The sequence below is a fragment of the Thunnus albacares genome, chromosome 5 (genome assembly GCF_914725855.1).
Source record: "Thunnus albacares chromosome 5, fThuAlb1.1, whole genome shotgun sequence".
NCBI classification, from domain to species: Eukaryota; Metazoa; Chordata; class Actinopteri; order Scombriformes; family Scombridae; genus Thunnus; species Thunnus albacares.
Genome location: NC_058110.1, coordinates 29,182,195 through 29,198,618, shown reverse-complemented (window position 1 = coordinate 29,198,618; position 16,424 = coordinate 29,182,195). Strand labels below are relative to the sequence as shown.

At 39.8% G+C, this 16,424-nt stretch overlaps 1 protein-coding gene across 8 annotated transcripts in view; it reads left to right on the top strand.

The window, feature by feature from the left end:
- Positions 1-16,424, top strand: part of LOC122982039 (teashirt homolog 2) — a 102,399-nt gene that overhangs the window by 41,661 nt on the left and 44,314 nt on the right. For 5 of the 8 annotated variants that reach the window (XM_044351010.1, XM_044351009.1, XM_044351011.1 and 2 more), the window contains 2 exons: positions 2,481-2,617; positions 16,121-16,293. Coding sequence is in view for 1 of the 8 variants with exons in the window: in XM_044351011.1 (XP_044206946.1) it covers positions 16,287-16,293 (7 nt within the window). In the remaining 7 variants the exon portion in view is untranslated. Of the gene's footprint in view, positions 1-176; positions 1,909-2,480; positions 2,618-5,247; positions 5,796-7,154; positions 10,374-16,120; positions 16,294-16,424 lie in introns of those variants that run through there. The other 3 variants (XR_006403379.1, XR_006403380.1, XR_006403378.1) reach the window with 3 other exon arrangements.

Below are 16,424 nucleotides of genomic sequence, written 5' to 3'. Positions count from 1 at the left end.
AAAAATATATATAAAAACAAACCATGTTGAGTGCTATCAAGGTAAGAAAACGTGGAAGATCATGATTTCTCTCAGGTGGAGAGCTGCTCAGGTGCACCCGGTTACCATCTCTAGCAGATAAAGTCATGTGATAAGATATTTGATAGCAACTTACAAGTTATTTGTGTCTTCCACAGAGACCGGATGAGGAAGAACAACACCGAGCGCTCCCCCTAAACTTCAATATTAACCGGGCATCATGATCGCCAGGCATATTGAAGAGACAGAAATTCAAATGAACCTCTCTCCCCGTGATAAGACAACGACCTGAGTCCTTGTGAAAGATGAGCTATGGCTATTTCTGGAGAACGAAGTGCTCGGTCTCGCCACAGGGCAAACCCTGAATAGCCAGGGTTGGAATTACTTGAAAAAGAAGGACTGGCTGATGTACTTGGCACTTGTCATTGAAGGAGTGTCTTTTGTTCACAACGCCATAGATCTCCATCTGAGGAAACTGTACAAAAGGACTCATGTATTTGTGAATCCTTTTGTGAAAAATTAACAGACGCCTGTTACCGAGGGGGAAAAGGATTACTGTCAGAAAATTAATTTTGCAATATCTCATCTGAATTTACTGTTTTAAATTTTTTTCTTGGGGGGGGGGGGGGGGAACCTGGGCTTTTGGAACACACCCTTCTCCTTCTTCTTCTTCTTCTTCTTCTTCTCTCCTTGTCTTGCACGGTTGTAGAAAGAGAGAGTAGTCGCCATAGCTAATTTATGTTGGGTGTACACAAAGTGTGAAGGATGGGGAACTATGCGCATGTGGACGTCCCTTTATTGCATCCGACAGTGACGACTCCTTTCTGATGTCATCCCTCCTGCGCGTGTGGGAGTCGATGAAGTTCACATTGTTCCCCCACCAGCTGAAACACGCACACACAGGAGGAATCAGTCAAAGCTGTACTGAGTCTAAGACATCATCAATTTAATGCTTCCTTCAAGGGGAATTTTGGTTTTAAGTGTTTGAAAGTGTATGCTAATACAAGCCAAGATGATTCACAAAACTTTTCAGCTCAAAAATGCACATATTGTTCTTTTTTTTTTGTCCATTAAAGGCGCAACACGTAATCTGTATGCAAACATAAACGTCTCTGGAATTGAGTTATGATTGTTTAGTTATTGATGTCGCTAATAAATATTTGTTTCATATTAGTATTGTTTGGGGGGAAAACAGCAGGAAAACAGTATTTTAATGATGATGCGCTGATTCTTTCATCAATAAATCAAACTCTGCAGTAATTCATGTGGATATAACATTTATGTGGACAAAAAAAAAAAAAGACGGATTGTGGCTTTAATGCCCCCCCCCCCCTCCCCCCCCCCCCCTTGAAACAATTTATGTTACATGAAGCAGATTTCTCAAAGGTAACTCAGCAGGGGGAAGTTTTTCCCTCAGATTTACTTCAGTTCCCATGTACTATGAACCAGACTCGCTTTTATTTATGGTGAAAGTTTAACTTCTGGCTGTGTGCTGCGATGATTATAATTCTGACACCGAGCCATATCCGGTTTTTTTGAAATGAATCACGGTCACACACACGCACACATAGTTCTTTCTTTCTTCTATCTGTTCCCCCTATTATTGTTATTATCATGCTAATTATTTTTTTATTCCTATTACTATTAAATCGCTTTGTTTTCATCCTCAAATGTGACTAGACTGACCTAAAAAAGACACTGGAGAACAAATGAAGAGCAGCATCAGAGGAGAAGTAATGAAACGTCTTTCAACAACACTTTGTCTCCCTTCCTTTGGCCAAGTCTGGGATACCTATTAACACTCCCATTAAATTATTCATTCTGATGGATAAAACACCTCCACAATTAATTGCATGTGAGCCACCCAACCCCCCCCCCCCCTTTAAATCTGCAGAAGAGGCTGGAATTCACCGCGTGCACTTGTTAAACGTATAGTTTCCTTACGCTGGACTTTAAAACATGGAGCTTGAATGTAATAACTTTTAGGTAAATACGGTGAAATAGATGACCGCTGATTAACGGGCATATCCTTTCTTCATCAGGCCCCGTTTGTAGTAATCCGCCTTGAGGAGAAAGAAAGAAAAAGAGAGAGAGAGAGAGAGAGAGAGAGACACCCTTCTGATATGAAACTTTCCTATCGTTTGTATATTCCGTTTCATGGACATAACTTCAGAGCAAATGAGCACCACACGTCTCGCACGCTCATTTAAATTACATCAGATTCCCAACCTTGCACCATACACTGTGCAAAAAAAAAAACGACATTCAGTGTTATGTATTAATCATAAACATCATCAGTGTATGCACTATTAATTGTCCTACTTCTGTAAGATTAAAAAAAATAAAAAAGAGGATTTTTTGGGGGGGCGATCATGTTTCCACTGTGAGGAGAGTTGTTAATTTGTAGATAATGTGTAACATGATTTCATTTACTAACTCTTCGTTCATATTTGATGTTATAGGAAGTCCTGCTTTTTCCACTGTTAGCTTGCTGGGATGTTGTTCCCACCTGGAGAAGATTGGAGAACACGTCGGCGCTTCACATTCAAGGATTAAGTGGGCAGAAACTGCAGTATTGATGCAGGATATAAACATAAAGGTAAACCGATGGCTGCTACTAAACTGTGTCAGTATTGACGTTTTTTTTTTTTGAACAATGCCGTTTTAAAAATGCAAACGCAGAGGTGAGAAAAAAAAAAGTTATATATAAAAAAAAATGCTGTAAGCAGAGAGGGAAAATAAGCATTGTGTGTTGTTTTTTTGTAAAAGTCTTGCTGTGCAGAAGCTCATCCAGGAAGGAGAGTGTGCTGCCCAGCTATTTATTGCTATGCTGCTGAATGCAACGCCAGCTCAAAAAGGCTTCAAATCATCGGGGAGATTGTTAGGCTTCTGTGAAAATTACGGAAATGCAGGGGAAATGGATGAGCAACACTTCATAACAATTAATCAGAGGCCGCTGATTAATAAAGTTCATTTTTTATTCTCGATGATTCAGGGGATTATCAAAAGGACACTGTCCTTGTCATTTTGATTAACAAACCCATCCTCGCTCTGGAAGAGGACGCGCTGAAGGGAGACGCTTTCTTTCGCCCATAAAATAAATATTGAATGAGAATATTAACTCGTTAACCTTGACAAGTATTTGTAATTTTCATAAGGGGGTAAACTAGCAGATTCAGCACAAAAAATGCTGTGGGGGTTTGAGAAAAGGCACAGGAAGAAGGGGCGGGTGGGGGGGGGGGGGGGACGACAACACAACACAACAAATTAGAGAGAATGAAGAATGCTACTGCATGAATCCTGTCATTTTTATGGGCTGCAATGATTAATTTGTTTGTTCAAATTCTCAATTAAGCCAGGAGGAACTGGCAGAATTAGAAGAAAAAAAAAAGGAGAGCAGTGCAGTGTTGTCTTGGCTTTGCAAGCGCCCTGGGGAGATATAGCCCCCTTACCTGATCTCAGGTCATCAGGCTGTTCTGCAGACAGCTCACACAGTCTGGAGCAGGGGTGTGGTGTACGTCTCGGAGATTCATTTCAAAACAGCACAGGGAAAAAAAAAAAAAAATGTAAATGAAAATATTTCGTCAGCCCCCTTGATAAATCACTCTGCCTTTTCCTTTCATTTGTCCAGGTCGCCTTGTCAAGGGTAATGCCCTTAAAATGTCAATTGTCAGTGTGAGCATGCATCGCATTAGATATAAAGTACAGTTCACCACACACAAAAACAGCAGTCAGTCGCACTGTTATACAGAAAGAAATAAAATATGGAGCTAGCACTTCCCTTTTTCCCTGGGGGACTTATGCACTTATTATTTGTCAGAGTGACAGATGTTTTTCAAATGATGGTGTCTCATGTGTGCTGAACTTCTACCAAAGCCCTACTGTGAGAGACTGTGGGACGTTATACACCATCTGATGGTGGAAACCTCCATGGATTGAATCCCTCCGCTGTGAGGCTTTCTGCAGGGAAGTCTAAACAACAGAGCAGAGGAAGAGGTTGTCAGCGTGGTTCGCTGAGGTGATTGCAGCACTTTACTGAAGAACAGCAGGCTCGGACCCAGACCTGATTCACAGTAGCAAATGTGCAGCTGCACAAAAAAACCTCCAGAATCCAGGAGTTAGAGAGAGATTTGCTTATTAGAATTGAATTTACCGAGTACTGCGGATTGGTTTTACACGGCTGCTACGAATATTATTTACAGCACAGACATAAATATTAATATAGACAGAAAAACTAAATTTGCAAGTTACTCTGCGACTGCTCAATTGCACACAAACCGAGCAGGAAGAAAGAGGTCATTTTTGCGATGAGCATTTTTAAACTGCGAGTGGGAGGAAAACACTCAGGTAGCATCATAGAGCTAAAATAGCTTTTAGAGGGTGGTTGTCGAAATATGCAGTGTCTGCCAGCACAGAGAGGGTCAATGAGGTATTTTTGCAGCTTTCTTTCTCACCTTCAGGTCAACCGAGAGTAGACTGCGCATGAGTTTTATTACTTTTTTTTTTTTTTTGCAACCGATCCATTAGAGATATTATATAGTAGAAATGTTAATATGTTTTGCGCTCCACATTGTTGCTTTAACAGTATCTGACCTCAGAGATGCAGAACCACTCGTACACGCACTTAACTCGAAGATATCCCAAAGCAAATATACTATTTTTTTGTTCCACTACATTTATATAACATCCGCAGCATGTTGTGAAGCTACATTTTCTAAATGTAAATGTAAATGCCTGCACTTGTTCGCTGTGAAACAGCCCACTTGAAGAGAGAGGAATCACAGCAAGCCTAGTTGGATCACTGACTCTTAGCTTGACCCACTGATGTGTGGACAAAGTGTTCAGCTCTGAGCTTTTCTTTTTGACACGATGCATTTAAAATCAACACTGAGCTTGTTTGACCTCTCTATTAGACTACTTCCATTTCTACTCAGTGAAGGAATTGTTTAGCCTTCCTCTATAACTGTTTTGTAATATTGAAATCAAACAAAAGGATATATCTTGCGCATTCAAGTGTAATTTGTCAAAAAAAAAAAAAAATCATCTGGAGAGAGAGAGAGAGGGCTGTTTCTGTTCTACATACGCTGCAAATTCTCCAAGCAAAAATGCAACTTTGTTATTGTGTTTACGACCATTATATGATTTTTGTAATGAAATCACAGTGTGTTTTCCGGACCAGTGGGTGCTTTTAATAGCGTTGGCCACCTTTTTCTTTTTTTCCAATTCAAGGTGTCCTTTATACAGTATGTATATCCAGAGCAGCAGCATTGACTAGAGCCAGCACTTGTGAAGCAAAAATGCTTATTAGTCAAACAGTCCCCATCGGAATAATGCCACGGTCAGCCAGTGGTGAGGGATAACTCTGTGTGGATGACACTCTGGAGCCTATTCTGTAGGGGATCTGCTTTAGTACAGCATGCACAAACATGATGTATGGACACACAAGCACAGAACCATCATGGGACTACACAATGGAAGAGCTGCGGATGAGTAACTGTAGCAAGAGCAAGGCTTGCATTGTACATGCTCTTCAAAAACAATGACAGTATGTTCTAGTTCCTGTTTAACGATCCGTTTGCCCCTGTAACCTTGATCGAAACCTGTCTGCAAAAAAATAAAGCAGTTAAAAACGGATATGGGATGATGCTGCTGTTAAATCGCTTGAATCCGTGTGGTCAGAAAAAAAATACAGACATCCAAAGTCATTTTGCTAGTTTTTCGTTATTTGTCCAAATGACTAAAGGTGTGTTTACACGACCAGAAATAGTGAAATTCATGAAATTGGCACTGCTAGAGGCTTGGTGACATACGTACATACTACTCACAAGGCTAGTTGGTGAACCACCAACAGTCCCAAACCCATTTACTGCCATATATGACTAAGAAAGCATTAAATCATCACATATGAGAAGCTGAAACCAGCAAATATTTGGCATTTTTGATTAAAAAATGACTAAAACGCTTATTCAATTGTTGCAACAGTTGCTGATTCATTATCTGTGGATTGACTAATCGATTAATCGACTAATTGTTGCAGCTCTAAACTGGAGAGCTAACGGCTAACATGCTAGCAAGCCACAAACAGTCAGTCACAATAGCTTTCCAACCTTCTTGCTATTTTCTCTTTACTGTGCTGTTTTAATCACCCAAGCATTTTCTTCTTAGGATTGTACATGATTTCATTCAATAAAGAGATATTGAAAAGATGTTGTTAACTGTCAGTTAGCAAGCTCGTAGCTCGCTCGCTAACCGGACAGTAAGTTATTTCAGAATATGTCTTTGCAGCTTCAACTCCTGTTCCTGTCAGATGGACACACAGCTAATAAGCTATGACAGCTTCCTCAATTTTGGACTCTCTCTCTCTCTCAGTTTCCTAAAAGGTCAGCATCATCAAAGACAGCTTGCCATAGATCAACGGCCAAAATGTGTGCCAAAGTTCACCAAAGTTGAACTCAAACTGATTTTTTGATTCCATTTAAGTTCATTTAGGTTGCCACAAAAGTTAGCTATTTTAAATGCTGGTGTGACGGGGCCTTAACAGAGTTATATGTAGTATGACTTTCATTACCAAGGCTCTTCAGCTTTACCACACAAAGAGGTTTCAAAGCATCATATATTTACAGTATGTGGAACATTTGCTGTGTATAGAGAAAGGAAAAAAAAATCAATTTCCTGCCCCTCTTGATAACTGATCGTTTCTTTCTGAGTGCACTAGAAAGATGACATGCCAGGTCTATCATGATCTATCTATCTATCTATCTACCTATCTATCTATCTATCTATCTGTCTATCTGTCTGTTTGTCTCTCTGTCTGTCTGTCTGTCCATCCGCCCGTCTAAAAATATTATACACATATAAAAATAGAAATAGATATGATTACATATCACCCTGCCTATCAATTCAGCTGCTTCTCTGCACCTTGGCAATGAAATGCGGTATTGAAAACATTAAGCAGGGACAGGGTTGTATAATTTACTGATTTAATTCCTCATCTCCACTTAACAGTCAAGACACCTCGTTATTAGCGAGTAAACCTTCTCAAAATAAATCCAATCCCATAAATCTACCTCTGAAGGAATCTGATACTTTTAAAAAGTGACAGCGACTGACCTTGAGATTTATTTTTGTCACACCAGAAAACTGTCTCCTTCAGCGACGAGAGACGTGCCTGTCCAGATGGTTTTGTGTGGCATCGTCTTGCTAATTGTCAGTGATGCCATCAAAGGGATGTAGCAGACCTGACAACTTAGCTGATGAGCAATAAGATGAGTATGAGGGGGGAAAATTAGAGCCAAAAAACATGTGACAGTTATTTTGTGCAGCCTACCTATGCTTTTAAGCACTTTAAATCACTTGGCTTCCTTTGTTTCCTGCATTTGTTGCAGAGTAGAATAGAGAACAAAAGAGAGCTGTTATTATTAAACTGGGGTTCAAAATAGTCGTTACTGTGTAATTATAATGTCTAATAACATTGTGCAAGCTATAAATATATATAAACATGTAATATTGCAGAAGGAATATATCCTTAAAAGCATGCTATATTAAATAGGCCTCTAGAAACTGTCTCTAGGGTAATAATACGTTATGTTTTTATAAGCTTATCACCTGTCTAACTTCCCTTTAAAGTTGAATAGGCTGCAGCACAGAAGCGCAGCAGTACGTCCCCGGTGACTGTAAAACATGCAAGACAAAACATATGACACAGGGGATGATCCTGACCTGAGACTGACATGTGCTACAGTACATTATAGTCATTGCCAGGATAAAGGTCACATTGACTCCTGTTATAAATTGGACAGGACAGCTCCAGCATACATGGAGTGTCAAGTGTGAGGAGGTCTGAAAGAAAATCCCTTGGATGTTTCAGGACACACACGCACACATACACACACACACACACACGGGGGGGGGGGGGGGGGGGGGACGGGATAAAAGTGTCTGTGTTTCACTCTCACTTGTGATTAGCGCACTTAATCATCACATTAAAGGAGAAGTCTGCGCTAAGTTCATCATACAGTATAATGGAGACGCAGTGAGTGAGATGCAGCCTTGTGTTTTTCTGTCTTCCCTTTGAAAGCCTGCTAGTGGTCATCAAAATAATGCAGGAAGGTGAGATAACATTTAAAGTTCAGGGTTTATTATTGCGACTGTTTATGCAGTTAATGAGTAAATTCAATAGTTTCAGCTATTCTGCAGCAGGGGAAACATATATTCACATGTTCATCTGAGGCATTATAGTCTTTTGACTAAGAATACCAGACAGTAAGCACAAGAGCAGACTTTTGCTCTGAGATACAAAGGGAAACGACTTGAAAGGAAATAAGCAAATGAATGCAATGCCTCATTAGGCAGGTTTTATTTGACCGTAGCCAATTAGAGAGCATCTGTAATTTAAAACAGCCAACCTAAAAAAAGCCTCAACGAAGAACACATTTCTCTCACGGGACCGAATCCTTTGCCTTGTTTTCATTCAAATTATATATTTTTTTTTTTGCCAGTGACATCTTCTATTTGAACGAATCTAAATAATACACAGAGGACACATATGCAGATAACCTACAGCAGGGGTTTTGTAAGTTGAGATGAAAGAGCAGGGTCTCAGGGATTTCACGGAGGTCAAGGTCGCGCGCTGATGTGTTCGGCCTCGCTCTCGGCCGGCCGTGCTGACTTGTTTCGCCGTCGCTCTTTGTGATCAATATCTCTCCCTCTGTCTTAATCAACGACCCGTTGAGGTGTTTGCGGGCTGTTACCTTAATGACACAAAGGTGCACTTTGAAAACAGAGCTGCAGTCAGGGAAAAGACTGACAGCTGGTTTAGCCATGAATCACACCTGAGTGCAGATTAACGTGGCACTCCTCACAAACAGAGACAGCACTGAAATATTGATAGGGGAGAAGTAGATTCTGAGGCTTGTGTGAGTGATCCGCATCAAAAGATAGGACCAAAACAAGATCACGACTGCTTACATTGCAGAGGGGAGCCTCGTGAAAAATAGTAACACCTGTATTGCTTATACTGGTTGTTAAGCATTGGAATAAAATTTTGTGCAATATGCATAACCAAATGCTGGAATAATGAGCCATCTGTATGTGTGGTCCCTTCCTTGGAGATGCCAAGAACGGCACCATCTGTGATGCAGCTACCAGCTGTTTTCCTTCTTATTACATGTTTATTAAAAGCTGAAGTTGTCCTCTTCAAGAAGAGGAAAAGAGAGCATGGGTGGCAATGTTAGTTATCTGATTGCCTCCATCTCCATTAGAAACAGACTTTAGCTCTGTTCCTGGTCCTATAAAAACACACTAACTGTTTCAACAGAACAGAGGGAGTGCTAATTAAATACTCCTTCTTTTACATCAGCGACTTGCAGGAAATTAAGAGAACAAACACAAGATTGACTGGCAGCAAAGCAACAAACATGAAAGAGGATGAATGAATCTAATCCACCAGGACTGGAAATAAATAAATGATGTCACTTACCCCACCTTCACTTAGCCCTTTGGGTTTGTATTTCAAAATCCCTCAGCGGGGTTTACGCATCTTTTCTATTTGCATTGTTTTCAATTTTCAAAACCTATTAGCAAGATATCGATCGACCACAATTGAGCATTTATGCACAGCAGGCAACCTACATCCCTCAAGTCAGAATCAGATCACATCTCCCATAATTGAGGGTGGCAGAACTGCAGACCACCCTCTGCAACTGTCAACAAATTTCAGGAGCTCAAACTAAGATGCGTCGGGGATGCATCCCGCGCCGAGTGATGGACACCGAGAAGGAGAACTGGAAATGTCCATCAGCATCCTCTGCCATGTGCTGAACAAGACAGGTCAGGTCTGAATAGACACTGACAAACCTAGGGTGGACACACTGTCTACGCAGACTAAAGCAATACCAAGGGACAAGTGACAGGCTGCTCTGATGCCTTACCTAACTGCAGCACACGCACGCGGGGGGAAGCACAAAAAACAGCACGCGGCGGATCAGACACCGACGTGCACGCTCGTCCATATGGACAGACAGGCCTCACACCGTTAAAAAAGGGGATTAGAAAAAAAAAAAAAAACTTCAGAGGCAGTGTTCAGCCTAATTTGGAAAAAAAAGTCAAAATGCTGAAGACTGCACTGTATGTTAATATGTGTGATGAGAATTGCAAGTGTATGTAGTCTAAAAAGCAAATTGATATTTCTGACAGTGCATCCATTTTTTTTGAGGTTAGTGTGTTCACTCTGCTCAATGCTCAATAAAACAAACAAAATGCCCTCTATTTCTGTATAAACAATTACCTGCCATAGATTGTAACCTTATTGGATCGAGTGAAATGTTTGAAATAAATCATTAAAGGCGCTGACAGGACATTTATCTTCACTCTTGCTTTAATGCTCTGTGCACAACACAGTGGATGAAGTCAGTCAAGGGTGTGTGTATGTGTGAATGTGTGTGTGTGTGTGTTTTTTTTTTGAGTAAGCTAGGCCCCAGTGTGCCTCAGTGTGTGTGCTTGTAAGAGCACCGTTGCGTGTGTCAATCCTCCTGTGGAGCCATGTTCTCAAAGCTCTTCATTTTGAAATCAAGCATGAATAATTAAGCCATTTCACAAGGCTGCTTTAACGATATATTACATGAGAGGAAATAGGTCAAGCAGCAATGTTAGAAAGATTGTTTGCATGGATGTTATTGGGTTAAAAAAGACAGTGAACAATACTCCCCTCCCTTCATGCCCCATATACTGTACTTACTCTGCAGAATGACTGACAGCTCCGGCTTCAGACTCATTTTCCTACAGATATGAAAGCTTTTTTCTGATAAGTCGTGTATTTGCCATGACAGTCAGGGTTACATCTGGGTCATAGTGCCATTCCACCTGAGATAACGTGCCAACTTTAACCCTACCACTGGTGGTGGTTTTCACTAGCATTGACAAGAATAACAGATAATAACAGTATTTGAAGGTGTTTTTACTACAAAATGTGGACATTTTTTGAGTTTCTTTTCTACTTTTTCTAAATGTTCTTTTTTTTGCCATGGCACCTAAAAGCACAGCAAATAATGTTACTGCAATTAAATGTCTACGGGCCACATAGGAAAATAAAGTCAGTTTATTACTATTAAACTTTCACTATTAGTCAGTTCAAGCCCATGTGAATATACTGTATATTTAGAGAGAATCAAAGATTAGTATTATTAGTAAGTATTGCTCTAAAATATGACTTTTTAGAGTCCTTTGTTACAAATTGATCACTTGGTAACTAATGTACGACCGCATTTGTCAGCCATAGTAACAGACTTCCTCTAAATTCAGAACAACTATAATGTATTGCAGTAATGCTTACTATAGCTACACATCAATGACTTGTGTACCAGGAAGTATAATTTGAGTAAAGATGTGTCCGGAGACGTCTGAAGAGCTCATGTTAATCTATCTCTTGTAATATTAATCATTTTTATATGAATTAATCTATAATAAAAATTATTGTTGCTTGCATTTTATCCTCAAGGACCCACAACAAATATATTTTTCCAAAATGGTCTCCACACATGTAGGACAAATACATTAAACCTGTATTCATTAAACTTTTGGGGGCCTCTTGTGGGCAATGCAATAAGCTGCAAACATGACGTTAATGTATTATCGCCTTATAAAGCTGATATAAGGTTAGCAGACATTGCCTGTGTTTACCTGTCTGCCTGCTGATGAGAGCTGTGAGAGTGAACCATAACAAAGTAAAACCAGAAAACCAAAACAATGAGCTGAAAGATGCTAAAAAAAGCTCAGTGAAACGGAGAGGAACTGGAGCGTAGAGCTATAATTCTCTGTGGCTTACTCACTCACTGTTTTGGTTTCGTTTCGGACAATTTCACTTTCAAGTAACTGGCAACAGACATGTTTTCTGTTTTCTGTTCTCATGTCTCTTCAGATGCAGGATAGATACTTAAAATTACCTCTACGTTGTGTTAAGCTGTCCCAGACAAAAGTTGACAATAGTGAAGGAAACATGGGGAAAATCTTTGATCGTCAATACAAACCGACAGACTTAGATCACACTGTGAGACACAGCCAACGAAGGTTGATTCAGAGATTTTGGCGACCGAAGATGGCTCACTTTAACATTGTGACTGTCAGAAATTTAAGCCCAAATTCTCACAATGGGAATGCAGCTACGCCCCGCATATAATACATAATCAAAACCAAATAAGAATACAGCATGAAATGATATTGAATACACTGACAGTTCAAAAAACAAACAGCTTTTTTGCTTTTGCTGCATCTTGACAATTAGTTTATAGCGTGTTTCTGCTTGCACTTATTTTTCTATTTACATCGTGGCACTACAGACACCTGCAAGAGCCTTCTTATACACTATAGACTTACATATATACGTACATAGCAACAACAACCTTTATTTTTCACTGTGGTAGTACTGACTCACAAGTAGTCACTGAAGTAATGGAATAAGAGAAGATCAAGTGTGAGGTATTAACACCTGTCATGAAGAGAACAAGTACCCACTTGTCAAGTATCAGTATTAGGTACAAACAGTGCAACAATATCACAATGGTGTCTGTCTCTATAGTACACTATAAAATAGTGAAAAGAAGTAAGTTCTGACTGATGTGAGAAAAAAAAAAAAAAACTCCAATGATCTCTGTCATCTGTTACATTCAGCCCTGAGGACAAACACACTGAGTCCCACAAAGCTCCTTTAACTGCGCTTTCAACAACAACAACAACACTCACATCAGCTTGTTCAACCTCACCTACTTTCAACTAAACTGTGTTGTTCTTACAACAGGATAGGACCACATGCTATTGTATATATAACCATGAGAACCCTTTAGCATCTGTGTGTTGTTGAATGAATCAATCGTCTCTTAGAACATGTAAATCCAATTGTATCCAAGTCCGTGTCTGGAAACCGCTTAATGCCATCATCAAAAATCTACAACCGAGGCGTCACTTCAAGATGTGTTAAATGATGTTTGTATCTGTTTATATGATCACAAATTACTCCCACCCCGTTTCATGTGATTTGTTGTTTCCCATCCCTGAAACAAGTTCATAATAGGCTTGCATCATTATATCGCTGCGCTGTATTCCTGCTCTGGGAAATTTTATTTTTAACCGCTTGTCAATCACGCAACTTCAGTTTTTTTCAGACATCCTCTGAATTTGTAATAGCTCTTTGTTTTCAGCTTTGGTAAATTTTCACAAGCATTAAATGAATTACAACGCAAAATCAAGCAGCTGCTTTTGACTGTATGCATATGTTGTTGTTCTGCTTTGAAAATTATGAAACTGAACTTCAATCACAGGCTGTCTATTGTGCATCTTTGGATTAAAGACAGGTTTAGATTTCCCAGACCGTCCTCCTTTTATCATGACTACAGCATTATAATTAGACTCCCTATTGTCAAAAGACTGTGTAACTAAACAGTCTGACCACAAAATATGAATGAGACCAGTGTTGTGATATTGGAAACAGTTTCAGGTTGAGTCCAGATTTTTGCACAAATGGATAATTGACCAGTGTGGATCCGCAGAACACTTGTGTGTGTTTTTTGAATGTTGCAGATTCACAGAGAGCTTGTAAATCTTCTAATGTGAGCGAGTGAGCAGGTCTGTGAAGTCTGTAAGACTGTGCTTGTTTGGGTTCACTTTGAACTCACATCGCTGTCTGACACATGTTTGCTAGAATCCAGTGCCTTGTCAAAAAAAATGAGCTCTACTCTTTTTCTCTTGGTAATGTTTGTATGGCAAAGCTGTATGCATAGAGTAATTATTTGGACATTATTTACCAGGCGTTACTGTTCAGACCAGAGCGAAAGAGCCCATAAATCTTGGACAGTTAATGTTTAGCAAAACTGTGGGTTGTAAAGAAGTGATAACGATAACGAAGCGATACGATCGTTTCAGAATTCTTGCTAAGATAAATGGGGAAACTCTACTTGGATTTATGGAACAGTTTTAAATACTGGAACTGTGTGAGCTCAGATTCAACCCAATTAGATACATTTGAAATGTTGGAGAGTGGGAGAAGACAGACACAAATGTCAGAGTTGAGGAAAAAAGAACTACAACAGCTTAATTGCAGCATTGTCCTCCTTCCTCATTGCACTGGCTGAAACCCAAGAGTCCAAGTTCATTTTCTCATTAGGACATTACTCTCATAAGGAAACAGATCTGTAATACAGCCCCTTTGAGGGAAACCCATTAATGCTCTTCTCTTTCTGAGTGCACATTTTCAAAAGAGAAACTGATTTAAAACTTGCAGTAATACATTTTTTGGCCACTTGGGGCCAGAAAAAATATCATCACCTTTATAAAGATGTTGTGGCATATTAGCAAACAATTGCTTTATGTACACATCCAGCAGAAACGGTGCAACATGAGCATGAATTTGGAGTTGTGTGTCTAAATCCTATATTCACTCTCTGTTTAACTCTGTTTTGGTCTCCACCAGCTCCTGGGCGAAATATCTGGCTCCTCAGCTGCTAAATGTTCCAATATGTTCACAAGCTAGTTGCTAAGTTTGTCTGTTTGTCATTTGGTGGAGAGCAGATGGCGTACTTAGGCTTTTTAAAGATTTTTTTTCTGAAAATAGTTGCCTGTTGCCAAAAACAACGCCGATGAGAGCGGTGAGAGTGAACCAAATCGGGAAAGTTGGCAGGCAGTGAAAGAAAAACAGTGAGCTGAAAGACGGTAAAACTGTCCACAGGGCTGAGGGAAACCACAGAGTCGGGTGATAATTCTTTGTGGATTCGTCACTATGAGGGGACATTACACATATGAAGATTTGATATATTGTTGATATAAAAACCATGATTGTAGCAGCTTTAGCGTTTTCACAGCATTTCATCATTACATTGCAGGGAGAAAGACAGACAAGTATATCTGTGAAAAAAAAAGCTGCATATCTGTGATTTTATGTATAATCACACAGGTTTTTGGACTTTAAATGCAACGACTTCCTGAGAAATAAATTTGTAGTCTATTATAACTCATAATTTCCAAAAAAAGTAAATTCAGATGTCAAACTGTCATTTCTTCAACCAGAAGATCAGTCAACTAGTATAAAAATCCAAACATATTTCCAATTAGACTCAACAGAGGGTGTCGTACATAAATGGGACCTTTAATAGTGTCCCTGCCATATTAATAACTAATGTAAATAACTGATGATAACTGCTTTTTAAACGTTGTTCATACATACATTTTCTAGTGATTTGCCATAAGCCTCTGAAGTATTAGTGGCTTTATTGGCTAAAGTTACAACACAAAGATAGAATGATTTATTTTATATGTGCGTAAGGAAGCTCGTAGGCCCATATCAGCAGCCATAGTTTCAGACACTGACATCACACCGTCTGTGCAGGACAAAGTAGACTGTCTGTCTTCTTTGTCCTAAGACTGTCTGTCTTCTTTGTCCTACACTTTTATCCCCGGTTTCAACTCTCGACTGTATTTGAGACATAACATCCAAGGTTAACCTGAAACTCCACTCCTAAAGCAGCGTTCCTCCACCTCTGAATGGTCCAGAATCGACTGTGAAGATGAATCGAACTCCCTCAAAGCAAAAAATGATGAGAGGTCAAAACCCTGGCCGCCGTCGAAAGACACTTTCTTCAGCTGCTTTGTTGACAATAAATAAGAGTCTGATTTTGTCGACACTCCAGAAGTGCCACGGGTGACCTCCAAGGAATGTGGGCACATTTTCTGTTTCAGAGCTTTTCTGGAAATCAAGCGTACATGGGTGTTAAAGCTCAAACAAACATTCAAAGAATGCATAAACTCTGCTTTGTCAGAGAAGCAGCTCCGGTTTCTTGATGAGGTCTGAGATAAAAGAATTACTTATCTGATTTCAAGCTTTGGGAAACATCTGCTTGTGTAACTGGGACCGTTTCCAAATCGTTGTTTATAAATCAAATATATGACTTTAATTCCACTTTAGATTTATGAGACTATCATCAAACAAAGGTCAAAGTGCACAGACAAAGTCTACTTTCTGAAAATGTGTGCTGCATACATGTCTCTTTACTGAAAAGAGAGCCACAGGTGATTCTAAAAAAGCACTAACAAGACATATGTTTGTCATATTTTGTTACAGTGGAGGATCACAGTTAAGTAAAAACCTGTTGAAGTTGTATCCCGGAAAATCCTCAAGCAGCCAGGTATGAGAATTACAACCGTGTGAGGAAGGAAAAAAGCTCATCAAGACTTAAGGGATGACAAATTCCACCATCTGCATGCGGATCCGTCGCCGACACTGATGCATGGATGGTAGGTAAAAGTTTGAAACGCAAGCGCCGCTCACAAAAGTTTTTCAGAAGCAGGTTCGGAGAACGAAGGTGTGGGTGAGCGAAACTAGCGTAGGTGTTGAGCGGCTGCGGAGCGAGGCCGTGCCGAGACAG